At 49.8% G+C, this 15,147-nt stretch overlaps 2 protein-coding genes across 7 annotated transcripts; one reads left to right on the top strand and one right to left on the bottom strand.

Moving 5' to 3' along the window:
- Positions 1 to 622: 622 nt before the first annotated feature.
- Positions 623 to 5,621, top strand: Opa1 (Opa1 mitochondrial dynamin like GTPase). 5 transcript variants are annotated; one of them, XM_001361836.5, is made up of 14 exons: positions 623 to 782; positions 874 to 1,171; positions 1,245 to 1,380; positions 1,584 to 1,700; positions 1,806 to 1,880; positions 1,940 to 2,529; positions 2,593 to 2,966; positions 3,042 to 3,206; positions 3,265 to 3,443; positions 4,235 to 4,707; positions 4,788 to 4,906; positions 4,969 to 5,053; positions 5,118 to 5,322; positions 5,395 to 5,621. In XM_001361836.5, exons 1-14 carry the CDS (start codon positions 754 to 756, stop codon positions 5,457 to 5,459), a joined length of 2,910 nt encoding a protein of 969 aa, XP_001361873.3. In that variant the 5' UTR covers positions 623 to 753; the 3' UTR covers positions 5,460 to 5,621. The 5 variants fall into 5 exon arrangements, 4 of the variants coding, with proteins under 4 accessions (XP_001361873.3, XP_033234496.1, XP_033234495.1 ...); XM_033378604.1 differs by having other exon boundaries at positions 754 to 782; positions 3,265 to 3,452; XM_033378605.1 differs by lacking the exon at positions 1,584 to 1,700 and having other exon boundaries at positions 3,265 to 3,452.
- Positions 5,607 to 14,807, bottom strand: LOC4805477 (monocarboxylate transporter 3). 2 transcript variants are annotated; one of them, XM_015185190.2, is made up of 4 exons: positions 14,669 to 14,807; positions 14,095 to 14,202; positions 6,934 to 8,849; positions 5,607 to 6,851 (listed from the first exon to the last, which is right to left on the bottom strand). In XM_015185190.2, exons 3-4 carry the CDS (start codon positions 8,840 to 8,842, stop codon positions 6,697 to 6,699), a joined length of 2,064 nt encoding a protein of 687 aa, XP_015040676.1. In that variant the 5' UTR covers positions 8,843 to 8,849; positions 14,095 to 14,202; positions 14,669 to 14,807; the 3' UTR covers positions 5,607 to 6,696. The 2 variants fall into 2 exon arrangements, with proteins under 2 accessions (XP_015040676.1, XP_033234497.1); XM_033378606.1 differs by lacking the exon at positions 14,095 to 14,202 and having other exon boundaries at positions 14,669 to 14,791.
- Between the last annotated feature and the right edge of the window lie 340 nt (positions 14,808 to 15,147).

Genomic DNA, 15,147 nt, shown 5'->3' with positions numbered 1-15,147 from the left:
TTTTAGATAAAGGATGGACGGAGAGGAAGTGTAAGCCCTGTAAATTTATTTGCGTTTTAAAATCAACTCGTGCCTGCCCATTTGTGTGCCCGGGTTGTGTTATATTTTAAAGCTACATTTTATTATTTAAATAAATTAAGTAATTTAAACTTAAATTAAATTAAATTAAATAATTAAATAAACTTGCATTATCACAGCAAAAACGTGGGTGAGATTTGCGTCGGTTTTTACCGCCGATTGTGTTGCCGGTTGCCATGATAACCGACTTCTGCAATTACTTAACCGATGTCTTATTTTTAAAATAAACTACATCAGATCTTTGGCGCCAAGAAGTAGTTCTCCGACACGGGCAGCGTGAAATAAACTGGTTCTACTGTTAAAGAATCAGTAGCACAGAGAACTGTTAGCCCGTTAATGACCAGTGGGTGTTGATACACACACAAATTAAATAACTAAATATCGTGGCTTTTTCAAGTTCTAAAGAAATTTGGCATGGATCTAAGACAAAAATTTACAAATCAGTATTATTTTCCGCGGTTTAACTGAATTTGTTATCCTGTTTAAACAAAGGGGGCTTAAGTGGGCTAAGTTCGTTTCGGTCACACTGAAAGTCAGACCAGACCGTGCAAGAAAAAATTGAACAAATCTTAAAACAAATCTAAGGAAATGAATTTTTGCGAAAAGAAAATTAAGTAATTCCCAATAATAAACAATAGAATATCTGTGCGGCAACTGCAGCCCCGAACAGCAATAATGTTGCGCATCTATCAGAACTCTTACCGGTAAGCATTGTTACGTTTGAAGGCTGCAAAACCAACATTCGCTGTTTTTGGTGTGCCGATTTCGTCATCGCCCCACTCTCTTGTCTTCTAGGCGTACCGCAAAAAGGGCTGTTGTCTACTCCACGAAGGTTGCCTGCTGTAATCATTCCACGCTATGCAGCATCACCAGCCACCCACGTCGTCCGCCCCACAGCCAGCATGCCAGCGGTAACGGGCGCTACCGTCGACATGAAGAATTCTTGCTAGCCGGTAATCCAGCGAGGGGCTGGTCGATTCCGCCTCCGTCTCGCGGCTACGGCATGCTGGTGGTGCGCATTCTGAGGGGAGCCCTCAAGCTGCGATACCTCGTGCTGGGTGGTGCCATTGGCGGTGGCGTATCCCTAAGCAAAGTGAGCTCACGCTTCATTGGCGGTTATATAATATGCAAAGTGATAATTATTTTATCAAAATGCGATCTTGCAGAAATACGAGGACTGGAAGGATGGCTTGCCTGACATGAAATGGCTACAGGACGCCATGCCTCAGGGCGAGAGATGGAGCCAGTTCTCGAAGAATCTCCTCGAGGTCGGTGCAGTGGTCAAGAATGCAATCGATATCGGTGAGTACTAGGCTACTGATCTCCTCCCTGCCCTGCCCTCTCTGCCGATCCCAATCTCTCTCTCTCTCTCTCTCACTTTAAATGGTCATGGTGGGGGCGGGGGCAACACCGCTCGTATGCTTCCATTATACACTTCACTTGGTTCGATTTGCACATCATTGCACGTTGAATGATACTGATATTGGGGTGTTTGTTGCTTGTAGATCCGGAGCTCAAGCAGCTTGGCGAGGATAAGTTGTCGGAATGGCGCTCGTGGTTCGACAGTCGCCTGGACGATGCCATCGAAGCAGCTGACTATCAAGGAGTCCAGATTGTCGAAAGTAGGTTACACACACATGCACACACAGACCTCCAGACATTGATCCAATTTAAAGTGAGAGAACCCAGGCCTTTGTAATCGAAACTTATTGCGAACTCTATTACAGCCAAGGAGGACCTGGCGTCCAAGACAACTGTCGCCGCCTTGGGTATCACCACAGACGAGAGTCGCAAGAAATTTGGTATGCTTGAACAAAGCCCTCACCACAGGATATTAGGAATAACGCTCTTACTCCAACAGAAATGATGCAGAACCAGGTGGAAACGCTGCAGACAGAGATCATGAATGTACAGATCAAATACCAAAAGGAGCTGGAGAAAATGGAGAAGGAGAACCGGGATCTGCGCACACAGTTTCTCTTGCTCAAAACCAACAAAAAGACCTCAGCAAAGAAGATTAAAAAGTCGCTCATCGACATGTATTCGGAGGTATTGGACGAGCTGACCGGCTACGATACGGGATATACCATGGCAGATCACCTGCCGCGTGTCGTTGTGGTCGGGGACCAGAGCAGCGGCAAGACCTCGGTGCTGGAGTCCATAGCCAAGGCTCGCATTTTTCCCCGCGGCAGTGGTGAGATGATGACTCGTGCCCCCGTCAAAGTAACGCTCGCCGAAGGACCCTACCATGTGGCCCAGTTTCGCGACTCGGAACGGGAATACGATCTGACCAAGGAGTCCGATTTGGCTGAATTGCGCCGCGAGGTGGAGTTTCGCATGCGGGCCTCTGTGCGCGGTGGCAAGACCGTGAGCAATGAGGTCATATCCATGACAGTGAAGGGCCCTGGACTTCAGCGCATGGTACTGGTGGATCTGCCGGGCATCATTTCGGTAATTATTCGAAACTCCGTTTCTCCGTTCCCCCAGTCTGAAGTGTAGTGTGTTTTCTCTCAGACTATGACAGTGGACATGGCCTCGGACACAAAGGACTCTATTCACCAAATGACCAAGCACTACATGAGCAATCCAAATGCCATCATTCTCTGCATTCAGGATGGATCCGTGGACGCGGAGCGCAGCAATGTCACCGACTTGGTTATGCAGTGCGATCCCCTGGGTCGACGAACCATATTTGTGCTAACCAAGGTGGACTTGGCCGAGGAGCTTGCCGATCCCGAAAGGATAAGAAAAATACTCTCTGGCAAGCTCTTCCCGATGAAGGCCCTTGGCTATTACGCTGTGGTGACAGGCCGCGGTCGCAAGGATGATAGTATAGAGGCCATACGTCAGTACGAAGAGGACTTCTTCAAGAACTCAAAGCTCTTCCAGTGAGTACACAATTCAATTCCTCGGCAAGGCTATCGTCTGAAACTAATTTCCCTTCACTTATCCCTGCCCTGCAGTCGTCGCGGCGTCATAATGCCCCACCAGGTGACCAGTCGAAACCTGAGCATGGCAGTCTCAGATCGTTTCTGGAAAATGGTGCGGGAGACCATTGAGCAGCAGGCGGACGCATTTAAGGCAACCAGATTCAATCTGGAAACGGAATGGAAAAATAACTTCCCCAGGTGAGAGGTGACCATACGATCTTTAATCCGTTTAACGAGAATTTCAATTTATATTTAGACTGCGCGAATCTGGACGCGATGAGCTGTTCGATAAGGCCAAAGGGGAAATACTCGACGAGGTGGTTACGCTCTCCCAAATCTCCGCCAAGAAGTGGGACGACACACTCAACACTAAGCTCTGGGAGAAGCTCTCGAACTATGTGTTTGAGAACATTTATCTGCCCGCTGCTCAGTCAGGTTCTCAAAGTAATATTTTGTAGTAGTAAGCTCTTAAGTTGTAAGCCAACGCCGTCGCAAGTCGTCATCGTCGTTGGGGGCACTTCCCCCGATTCACCTGCCATGTGCTTCGTCTCTCTGTGTATTTGTTTGTTGCTGGAAACAGTGTTCCTGCCTGAGGTCTGCCCCGGGGGAAGCACATGCCCTCCCTCACGTGTGTGGTTGTGTCTGTGGATGTCGCACCGTTTTAGCTTGTTTAATTTTGCACTTATCACGCCCTGCATTCGCATTCGAATTCCCGCAAAGGGAATCACATGCGTTGAAAATTTCAAAACCGGTTTGATGGCTTCTCCGATGCTGCCCAAATTCCAATCGAATCATGCGTGTAAATTTACTGTGTGCACTCCCCAATTCTGGCTTCATTAACACCGATTGCCTCTTCCCTTCCCAAGATTCCCAAGTGATTCAGCAGCAAGCTTTGTCGGAGCAGGCTCATGTGCAGTCATGTGCGCTGTGCGGTGCCGGAAAGCGTAAGATGGGAAGATTTACGAGCATCTGTAACGAAACCAGATTTTGGGAGCCCACAAACGCGTTTTGGGCCGAACGTTTCTAATTTGTTTTGCATTTTATGACGGATCCGTTAATTTGCCCAATGATTTCCACAATTCAATAATTAAATCAAGTGACGGTAATCGATTTGGGATCTGTGTTTGAGTGCTTTGTGGCTCTGTTTACCATTCTATCATACTTGTTCCCTGTTGCCTCTTGCATGTACCGATAAACTAATCTCTGATTATTTTCCGTCCCTTTAGATTCCTTCAACACGATGGTGGACATTAAGCTGCGTCAGTGGGCCGAGCAGGCACTGCCAGCCAAGTCCGTGGAGGCCGGCTGGGAGGCCTTGCAGCAGGAGTTCATTTCCCTGATGGACCATTCAAAGAAGTCCCAGGATCACGACGGCATTTTCGACCAGCTTAAGGCCGCAGTGGTAGACGAGGCTATTAGGCGGCACAGCTGGGAAGACAAGGCCATTGACATGTTGCGCGTGATACAGCTGAACACGCTGGAGGATCGCTTTGTGCACGACAAGGCGGAGTGGGACCAGGCGGTGAAGTTCCTGGAGACCTCCGTCAATGCCAAGCTCGTGCAAACGGAAGAGACGCTGGCGCAGATGTTCGGACCCGGTCAAATGAGGCGCCTCACCCACTGGCAATACCTCACGCAGGATCAGCAGAAGCGGCGCAGTGTCAAAAACGAACTGGACAAGATACTCAAGAACGATGCGGTAAGTCATGAAGTAGTACATGCATCTGGAATGGAATTCTATTAGTAAAATAACTTGGTGTGTACATCCTGCATCCTTAGAAACATTTGCCCACCTTGAGCTACGACGAGCTGACGACGGTGCGTAAGAATGTGCAGCGGGAGAACGTCGATGTGGATACAGACTACATTCGTCAGACATGGTTCCCGGTGTATAGAAAGTAAGTGATGAGATATAATGTTTTACATTTCTTCGGTATTTATTTTGCTTTCCCTCCTTCAGACACTTCCTGCATCAGGCCCTGCAGCGGGCCAAGGAATGCCGCAAGGCATATTACCTGTACACTCAGCAGGGTGCCGAGTGCGAGGTAAGCGGGAAACATATCACATTCAATTTCATTATATATATATAACCTCTCCCATACCATACAGATCTCCTGCAGTGATGTCGTGCTCTTCTGGCGCATCCAACAGGTCATCAAGATAACGGGCAATGCGCTGCGTCAGCAGGTGATCAATCGAGAGGCAAGACGGCTGGACAAGGAGATCAAGGCGGTGCTGGATGAGTTCAGCGAGGATGACGATAAAAAGGCCCATCTGTTGACCGGCAAGCGCGTGCTGCTGGCCGAGGAACTGAGTAAGTGAAACCCAAAATCGATTTTCATTCAAACATTCGGACGTTCTTATGGGCGCTTATTTCGTTGGACAGTCAAAGTGCGGCAGATCCAGGAGAAGCTGGAGGAGTTCATCAATTCACTGAATCAGGAGAAGTAGGAGGAGAAGGGTGCCATAACCAAAGACACTGGCCGACGACTCGACGCGTTACTTATTTAATTGAATAATTTAAGCTAATCTCCTGGAGAATCGAAATGCAGCTGCAGCTGATGGAAACCACATAATAAACCCCCACAAGATTGTTAGTTTGTATTACTCAAATCGTTTTTATTGTTTTCTTGCACTCGTATGATATCATCATTTATTTAAATGTAATACGAAATAATAAGGCTTTAATTGTAATTCATAGAAGACGTAAACGTGCTTGAGTATGTGCGGTCCGTGTGGTGTGTATCCGTATATCCGTTTATCTGTCTCTCTCAGGTAGTATATAAGTCTGTTTGATTAAGAGCACACCGGCAGAAGGGCACTTGTTCCATATTCATAGATGCCTCATCGTTTGTTTATTTGCTCTGTCCACAATCAAACGAATGCAGCGTCGAAGTGCATTCACCCCACGACCGGTCGCTCGGTTTGATTGATTGATAAATGTATATGTATCTACATCTACTCGTATGTACAGGCTAGGCTAGGAAACAACGGATAGTACAACCACAGAGCTGCAGTATCTCTTATAAAATAAACAAATGCTTCGTCTGTTACTAGCTTCATGAACTTCATGGTTCACATTCTCTATCATATCATACATCATGTTAAATAACTGAACAAACGATTCTTAACTTGGCAGTCGACTTGTGGCCCAGCCATAGCCATGTGCACACAGCTGCTTACAGCTATGTATCATAATAATATTAATAATGTTTTAGGCTCTCCTCTCCTCGACTCTTCTCGCTTATGCATTGCATAGCCGCTAAATTCTAGTTCAACGTTGTCAACTCCACTCCGGATCTAAAGCTTATAGAAAGGCGTAGTAACTACTGCACCACGCTGCACACGTACTGTGCTTGTTGTTGTATGGGTGTATGTGTGTGTATCTGTGTGAGGCACTCGATAAGGCTGAAGGCACGAACATTACACTTAGTCTAATCTTAACGTATCAAGTACTTGCGGAACGCCACGCTTCAGGGCTGTTCGCTGTCACCTGCTCAGCGCCTCCGCAGTCTCCACCCCCATCGACATCGACATGGACATGGACATCGATCTTAACATCGAGTGATTGGCAATTATTGTTGGATCCGAGCAGCAGCAGCAGTGGCGCGCGCGGCCCGTGCTCGTATCAGAAGTTGTATCTGTTGTGACGTCGCCGGACGCCTCGTTGTCTGGCGGTTAATGCTGTCTATGCTGCCGGCAGGGGGGTGATCTTCTCGTTGCGTCCCTGCTCCCACCTGGCCACGTAGGTGAGGGGGTAGCAAAGGAAAGCGGACAGCAGGATGAGGCCACCGGCAAAGTAGAATGCCATGTCGTAGCTCTGGGTCGCTTCATACAGGGCGCCTAAAAGTTAGGACGGATCACATTCAGTACATGACGCTATAGTCATTTGGAGCGGAGTGGTTAGTGGAAGACGATGACTCACCTGCAATGGGGGTGCCGAAGGTGGCCGCCAGGCCCTGGAAGAGCATAAGGAATCCGTAGGCATTGGTCAGCTTCTCGAGTCCAATCAGTTCGACGGCAATCAGCGATCGCAGCGCCGAGAAGCAGGCAATGCAAACGCCGAAGAATAAGGCAAAGATCCATTGGCTGGTGGTATTGATGACCACTCCGCTGAAAATGGTTGCAAGTCCGCCGGCGGTCAAGGCGAAGTTGTTCAGCCAAAGTGGCTTGACGGCAGGAAAGGAGCTGATGGAGCCGCAAACGATCCTAGCGAAGGTGTTCACTAGGCCAATGGCAGAAAGTATAGCGGTGCCCTGATCCTGGGTCATTCCCGCGTGGACAGCACGGTCCTGCACGAAGCTGAAGGGCACAAAGAAGCCCATCATTGTCAGGAAGCCACTGACTGCCAGGCACATGAAAGACGCGGACTTCAGCAGGCTGGTGTCCAGCATGGTAGCCAGGGTGCGACGCACCGCCTCCGGGCAGATGCGGCATCCCTTCTGCCGGTCCTGCAGCATGTCCTGCTTGGTTGGCAGGCGCGTGACGGACATGTGGTAGGCCAGCGAGGTCTGGGACTGGTATTGCGGGATCCTGGTGAGCGAGCCGGAGAAGAAGATGTCGTCCCTGTACATGGGCCTCGACGAGGATGTGGCCTGCCCGTGATGGCCATCGTTGCCGGCGGCGGCGGCTGCGGCACGCTTGGCCAGGTCCTGGGGCCGACGTCCGGAGACGGTGTGGCGGCGAGCCTGAATGGTCACTGACTTGGCATCCGTCTCCAACAGGTTATCGTTCTCTGCCTCCTCCTCGTTCTCGCCCACCGTCGTTAGCTCCTTGTGCAGGTTGAAGGTCAACTGTTGTGGATCCCCGTTGGGTGTCGTCGGCTGCGACTTGCGCAGCGCCTTCAGCTCGGTGCCCTTGCTGCCGGCCGCCGTGCCCGAGGGACGACGCTCCAGGTTCATGCCCTTGAAGATCTCCTGGGCGGTGGGGTAGTGGTTGCGCTGCGAAGCGCCCATGTATGTGTTGTGGGCAGAATTTGGCATGGAATAGGCGAAGCGACCCTCGGGCAGCGGCTTGGTGAAGGCCGCCTGGTGGAGCTGGGGCGTGGGGGCCACTGTGTTGCCGTGGCCGTTGAGCTTGCTCTTCTCCTGCTCGTCGCCAGCCTCCTCATTGGTCGCCGACAGGGTGATCGGCTGGATGGGTCGGAAGGCCAGACCGAATAGGGCGCAGGACATCACAATGATGCCCTGAATAGCCAGAGTATGGCGCCAGCCCGTCTCAAGCATAGTCTTGGTCAGAGGCGCAAACACGAAAGTGCCCACGCCGGAGCCGCACATGGCGACGCCTGTGGCTAGGGCACGCCACTTCTCGAAGTAGAAGCCAATGATTACCACCGCCGGGATGTAGACCATGCAGAAGCCGATGCCGCCCAGCACGCCGTATATGATAAACAGGAACTCCACGCTGGTGGCGAAGTACGAGAGCCCGAAGCAGATGCCAGCAAAGATGGCTCCGGTTATGGTCACGGCGCGGAAGCCGAACCGATTCGCCAGGGCGCTTACAAAGGGACCGGCCATCAGGTAGCATCCACTGAGCAGCGACGAGACAAACGACACGTACGCCTTGCTCACGTGGAACTCCGCCATGAGCTGCTGCTGTATCAGTGGGGAGCAGAAGACTATGCCGTCGATTACGGTGCAGCAAAGGAAGGAGGCCACCATCACCACCCAGGCCCAGCCGCTGTCCGGTGGCACCACAACAGCTGCCTCTTCAATTTGCTCCTCATCATCCTGCTCTTCGTTCTCTGCCTTCTTGATGGCGATGTCCGGCTGCTTGGGCACCAGGGAGCGGGCCGATGTCAGCTCGTCCTGTGATTTCGTTTGCTGTGTGGCCATTGCTGCCCTGTGGATGGACAGGAGAGAAGATCACAGAAAAAGAGAGAGAGAGAGAGAGGATCAGTAAAGATCTCATAGATATAGCCATCTGCCATATTGCCATTCGGGTGTTGCGCAAATGTTTACCTAATCGAAATGGCCTTCGCCTTTGCCGTGGGCCGCATTGCGTATACGCCCCCCAATGTCAGTCAATTCCTCATTTCCCCGAAATATTCACATGGATATATCTATTTTTAAGTGTCACGTGCTCCGATACCCGCACACAATCGAACAGTTTCGAGCTCTATGCACCTGTCCGTGTATCCACGTAACATATCTGCGAGATAGCCGATAGCCGAAGGTGTGCGGATTGTGAAAGCAAAAGCCTTTTGCTGTTTATCAGATCGACGTCAATCGGGGAGATGGCAAGGCCTGAGCGAAAGGGGGGTATGGTATTGTCGGGATGTCAAACGTCAGGCCAATGCCAGGGCTATACGTGTGTACATATGCCTCTAGCACTCTCGGAGTGCGTCAACAGCCGTTCGGCGATTGTCTTGCCACAACACAAATATGAAATGGAATTTTCAATTATGTATTGTATCCAAATTCATCGGAGGAGTCTCTCAGACTTAAGATCGTTCTGTATGCCAGTCACACATAGAGTACATCTCTCGGCATATACTATCTATACCATACTCGTATGTATCTGTCGGAGTAGAGTGTGGGTGGATGAATTTTGCCTTTTCTTTTTGTTATTTTTCCACGTCTTGTTTGTCCAACTTCCGTGCATCTTGCGGCCAACAAACTTCTGGCCTTGAGACCTGCCCCGTTGCCTTTATCTAATCTGATCTAATTGTTGGGTCAGCAGTTGTTGTAGCAGTAGCTGCCAGCGTAGATCCAGCTGCCAGATCGGCCGGAAAGCTTACAAAAACTCTGTAAGCAAGCGCACGCCGAGGTATCCTAAATGATCCCCCTGAAATCCCACGAAATGACAGGGCAATCAAAAAGTGTAGTGCAAGTGGCCCCGGGAGTACCCGGATAATACCGTAGATAATAGCAGAGATTGCTGCTGGCCTGAAGTTTAAAATCAGATAAATGCCGGATAAACGGCTGCTAACCGAGGCAGTGGCAGTGCCGTCTGGGTGTCTACGCTCCATAAATTAATTGATTACACCTCCAGATTTGGTCTTATCGCAGCGGATTTGCCTTTGGCTGCTCTAGATAGAGAGAGACTCGTACCTGGCAACGCCCATGGCACCGGACTGGACCCACCACGTGATAATTTCGTTTCCTTTATGGCCGAATTTCGGGTATGCCATTGACCAAGCCGAGCCAATTTATGAGATCCCATAAAGTAGCGAGTGCTGAGATAGGCCACACAGAAACAGAAACAGTCGCCGGTAACCCTTGTGGAACTCTTGTTTGTTATGCAATCCAGAAGTGTGGCCTCCCCCTCCCCAACCCTGTCCAACCCAAGCGCCACCTCAAACAAACACACCCATCGAAGCCCGATCCACGCCTCGTATTTCAGATTTTGTTGTTTTCAGTTTCATGCCTAAATGACCACGTGGCAGATGGAGGGTACCGGTACCTCGTGGCACTGCTGGGATGAGGAAGCACTGCGGCTCGAGGCACGGCACTTGGAGGAAGAGAAGCCCTTCAAGTATCGAACCATAACTGGCTTGCAACAGCCCCCAGACCCCAGACCCCAGCCACAACACCAGCCATAGCACAGTGGAAGTGGAAACGCCTATTAATAGACCCTAGCATTTACTTGTTGCCCGCCCGATCCCATCCCATATTACGGCCAAAGCCATGTCGAAAATGTTTCTTGAGGTACAAATTGGTGCAGGACGCGCCCAGACAAAGTCTTTCCTAAGTTTGCCCTATGGCTGGGGGTATGAATACTATCTTCAGGGGTCTGGGTCTGGGTCTGTCAGCGTTTAATCTATGTCCTGCGGTATAAAAATCGAGTTTTATTTTGCTTTAATCCGAGCGACCTCATTCCCTTTGGCTTGGTAAGAGTATTCCAGTTTCGATCTACTGAAAATCCTATTCTCCTATTCATTCTCACTCTTTTCTGTTTTGTTTGCTCTGTGGGTTTGGCTTTGGCCCCGCATGTGCTGGATAATGTGACACGGCGGCTCCTGGCTCCTGTGACCTCCCGCTGCGAGCAAACAGTGCCTGCCTCCCGCCCATCCATCATCCGTGAATGGCAAAGCACTTGGCAGAGCAGGAGGTGGAAGGCCAGGGGGACGGAAGGTCGACAGTTGTCAGCGCCAATTGTGAATGTTGACAGCGTTTAAATTGATGCCCGATGTCGATTGATCTAATAAATGTTATAGGTGGTAATCCGCACATATGGTGTCCAAGTGGAGGGGCAGGGGCAGACACTGAGGAGAGAAAAGGCACACAGATAGAGAGACAGACAGACAGACCGACAAACAAACGGAAGGACGGACAATCAGTCTAAGAGGGAGACGTAGATGTTTTCCTTTTATCGGGTTTTACTTGAGGCATGGCATGCACATCCATGACTCCGAGTGCGAGTATATCCAAGTATTTGTATCTTTATCTCTTTCTCCCTTTGAGTCTGCCTATGTGTGAGTGTTTGTGTGCCGCACATACATATGTGGCACTATCCCGTCTCTTCATCCATCCATCTGTCATATGTAGTACATGGCTCTTTTATTTTTAACATGCAACTGTAGGCGTCCCATCCCGTCCGGTTCTTCGTCGAGTGCAGTGCGTGGCGGAACCATTTAGATGGTATGTTGCCATTGCCATTGCCTTCGAGAGACAGGTTCCACATCACATCCAGCTCTCGTTGTGGAGCGCCGCAATTTGTAGGTACAAGTGAAGCAATCGTTATACGACTTTATGCTCAAAATATTAATTAGCTGGCCAAGAGGCAGGTCCGCCCCGAAATGGTGCGAGCGAGCGCCCCTTAAATGGCAGCACCTCGAGTGCCTCGAATGTCTGGAGGAGCAACTGATACACCGATTCCAACAGACAGACAGACAGACACAACACACCGAATCGTGTATGCCCTGGGAAGCTAGATAACTTTTAGCAATCCCACACTCCACTCCACTCGAAGTGTTCCCATTTCGGAACTCATTTGGAGACACTTCAGAGCAGCTGCTGCTCAAGTCAAGTTCATTGTACGGCAGGCGGCCTTTCACCCAGAGCGGGTCCAAGGAGAGTGCGATATCTTATAGTATAGTTCCACTGGAAACTTGTATCTTTCGGGGCTTCTGTTTGTCGCTGACATAGTTCTCTCTATCTCATGCGGGACGACAGACAGACAGCCTATACTATCTGCCGCCCGGCCAGCTGTTGGCGCGTTGACCACACACTATCGGCACGAACAAAGGCCCCCGCGACAATTAGTGGAGCGATCAATGATCGTATGGAGGGGTTCGCTCGGACGGGGTCTAGGGTCCGTGGTCCGTGATCGGTGATCGGTGGGTCCACTCTTTTGTCGGAAGTAGAGCATGGTGTATTCATAATCAATTAACATGTTTAAATTATGGAAAATAAGTGTAAGTCGCGCAATTACGAGACTATTCCTATGCCCAAATGCCTTTCAAATGGAAATCGAGAGTCGTCGATCGGGCATTGGGGGGCATCGAGATTGGAGGAGGGTAGCAGGTCGTGATTTGTTGTGTGTAGTATGTAAATTGATATTTATACACTCGTTTATTGGGTTATCTGCACGTGGCTTTGCTTTGTCAGGCACTTCCCCATACATACATGACGCACAGCCTCCAGCCTCTGATTCGGATTCCGTTTCACATCTCACGGCTCTGTTTGAGTTTTCAACTGACCCCGAATCGGGCCGATCTGATCTGATTTGATCCGATCAGACCCCGACATTGGCGCCAAAATGTTGTTGCCTTGTGTTCTGTTTGCTGTTTTTCGCCTCGGTTCGGTTTCAATCCCAGTTCCAATTCCAATTCTCCCATCTGATAAGCAGAGCAAGGAAGCAAACAGACTGCCACTGCAACTGCAGTCAAGAGCTGTCTTTAATCAGCTGTACCCGCAAATATTGACAATCCGATTATCTTGGGTGTGTGTGGAAAAATTTCCAAGATTCCCAAAACACTTGGTTGTGGAATCTTTCCTTTCGGAAATCTCCGAACTCTCCGAACGACTTAGCCCGGCACGGCACGCAAGCGCACTCAACCGAATCGCTGTGGAGTGAGAAATCCGAATCCCCAACCGCAAGAATTCTTCAAATTTTCTGTTTTGTGGATATTTGGCAATGAGTGGGGCATTGTAAATGCAGAAAACATGTTTACCGAATGCCTAATATCAGTATAATTCAGATTTCTATTTCTATTTTTTCTGGCTCCTAATTAAAAGCAAAATTCGAGTATCGAAAAGTAGTTTTCAACATGCCAATCTCGTGGCCAGACCAGCGCTCTTAATATGACTCTGTTTCTGGCTCCGACGCATATTGATTAATTACCAAGAAACGCAATTAGTGGTTGGGGGGGAAAATTAGGTCATTGGCATCTTGCAGTTCTAATGCTTCTCACGCGGGCGTCACGGCCCATTGATATGGCTATTGATATGGATATGAATATGGATGTACTGGGGTTTTGGGTTTCGATTGCGTTCGATGTGCGGACGTGTGGGGGAACATTAGCCATTAGCACTGTTTTGTTTGCTTTTTACCGGCAACCGGTTGTCCAAATCGAAATCATTTGGAGCCACGCGAAGAGAACCTTGGGCGAATGCCAAAAACTGGATTGGATCGCTGACTCACGGGAGGGACAGGCCCCGCCGAGATCAACTCTTCGGATTTGCATTTGAAGTGGTTCTGCAAGCCAGCCTGTTCTTCTGTATCTTGCAGATACTTACGGGTGCTAGCTCAGAGACTTAGTAAGTACAATCGATCTAATGTAAGCTCATTTTCTTTGTTCAAGTTCAGGGAGAGGCAACGCAGTAGAAACGAGGCAACAAAGACACGGCTAAGAAATTGCGCCACAAAAGGCGCTCGAAAGCCATTTGCGTGTGCGTTGTGCTGCCGGTTCCTGGTATTGGGGTAAAGTAAAGCCTCATCGTTTCCCTTTTGGCCACAGCCGAACTCTACAGGTGACTCTACTGGAGTTCTGCCTCACGCTGTGTGCTGTGTTTTTGGCCACAAACCAAACCCGTTTTGAGCCAGGCCAGGCGAGGGCCTAGTGAGAGGGCCAAGAACGCGGCCAGATGGGCGTTTGGTTCGGTTCGCGCTGCATCAGTGGTTTGTCTGTGAGCGATCTTACCTCTATGTTTCCTCTACGTTGCGGCGTTGCAGCCCTCGGAGATTTCTGGGGGACTCGAGTGCGATTACGAGTGTTCTAAAACAGAGTTCTGTTCTTATTTTTGGCGCGCTGCAAAGAATTTTGTGTGTGGTGTGAGAAAACGAAAGTAAGCGGCGGGGCGGTGGCGGTGGCGCGTCGCGGGGACGCCGACACAGTAAAAGCGAAAGTTAAAAGTCAACGGCAGCAGCACCAACAGCAGCAGCAACAACGTGCGGGACGGACAGAAGAAGAAGAAGCAGGATCGGCCTGAAGCGAAACAACACGCCGCTTATAAATACTTCTGGCACATATGTATGTACGCGGTACATATATGTATCAGTATCAGTGATTATACATATGTCCGCCTCTATATGTACATATATGTATGTAGGCGTGCGCGTACGGGTCGGTACTATACATATATGTGGAGCATATAAATGGGCGCTGCGCTACTGTTGTGTTCTGTTGTTGCTCTGGTGTGGCGTTGCTTTCTTCGTGTTGTGCTTTGGGTTTGGGGTTCGAATCGTGTCCGACTATTTGCTACTATTTGCTTTACTTGTTTCCTTTTCGAAATGCTGCCGCACGGGGGCCTGATCTGATCCGCCTCTTAAAGCGATGCGAGCGACGCGACGGACTGAAGATAACTGAGGGGAAAATCAGAATGTGTTGGCAGTATAAACCACACAGCACAAAAAAAAGCAGCAACAGCAGCGGTGGCAGCAGCAGCGGCAGTTTATCAGCCAGAGAATGTGTGTGCGCGTGTGTGTGTGTGGTGCTCAGTTTCTGCTGAATGGGGAATGGTTCGCTCCGATCAGGTCAACCATCCAGAGTTACAGACCAAAAATTCCCCGAGAGCCACTGCAGCACGAGCTTCAGGATGATGGCCAGTAGAAAAAAGAGTTGGAGAGAGTGACAGTGACAGAGACAGAGACGTAGTGAATGAGTGAAAGGAGTGAAAGAGAGAGCGCTTGCCGGTTGCATGTGTGTATTTGTGTGTGTGTGCGAGACTGAACTCTCCGAACCAAAATGGCACGA

The sequence above is a fragment of the Drosophila pseudoobscura genome, chromosome 3 (assembly GCF_009870125.1).
Source record: "Drosophila pseudoobscura strain MV-25-SWS-2005 chromosome 3, UCI_Dpse_MV25, whole genome shotgun sequence".
NCBI classification, from domain to species: Eukaryota; Metazoa; Arthropoda; class Insecta; order Diptera; family Drosophilidae; genus Drosophila; species Drosophila pseudoobscura.
This window is presented reverse-complemented; position numbering and strand designations above follow the sequence as displayed.

Bases quoted from the DNA above. Each gene is read 5' to 3' on its own strand.
- Opa1 (XM_033378604.1), top strand. From the start codon at position 754: ATGTTGCGCATCTATCAGAACTCTTACCG. The intron at 1,172-1,244 runs GTGAGCTCACGC...GCGATCTTGCAG, and splicing joins GTGGCGTATCCCTAAGCAAA to AAATACGAGGACTGGAAGGA. The intron at 1,701-1,805 runs GTAGGTTACACA...ACTCTATTACAG, and splicing joins AGGAGTCCAGATTGTCGAAA to CCAAGGAGGACCTGGCGTCC.
- LOC4805477 (XM_015185190.2), bottom strand. From the start codon at position 8,842: ATGGCCACACAGCAAACGAAATCACAGGACGAGCTGACATCGGCCCGC. The intron at 6,852-6,933 runs GTGAGTCATCGT...CCTAACTTTTAG, and splicing joins CTTCGGCACCCCCATTGCAG to GCGCCCTGTATGAAGCGACC.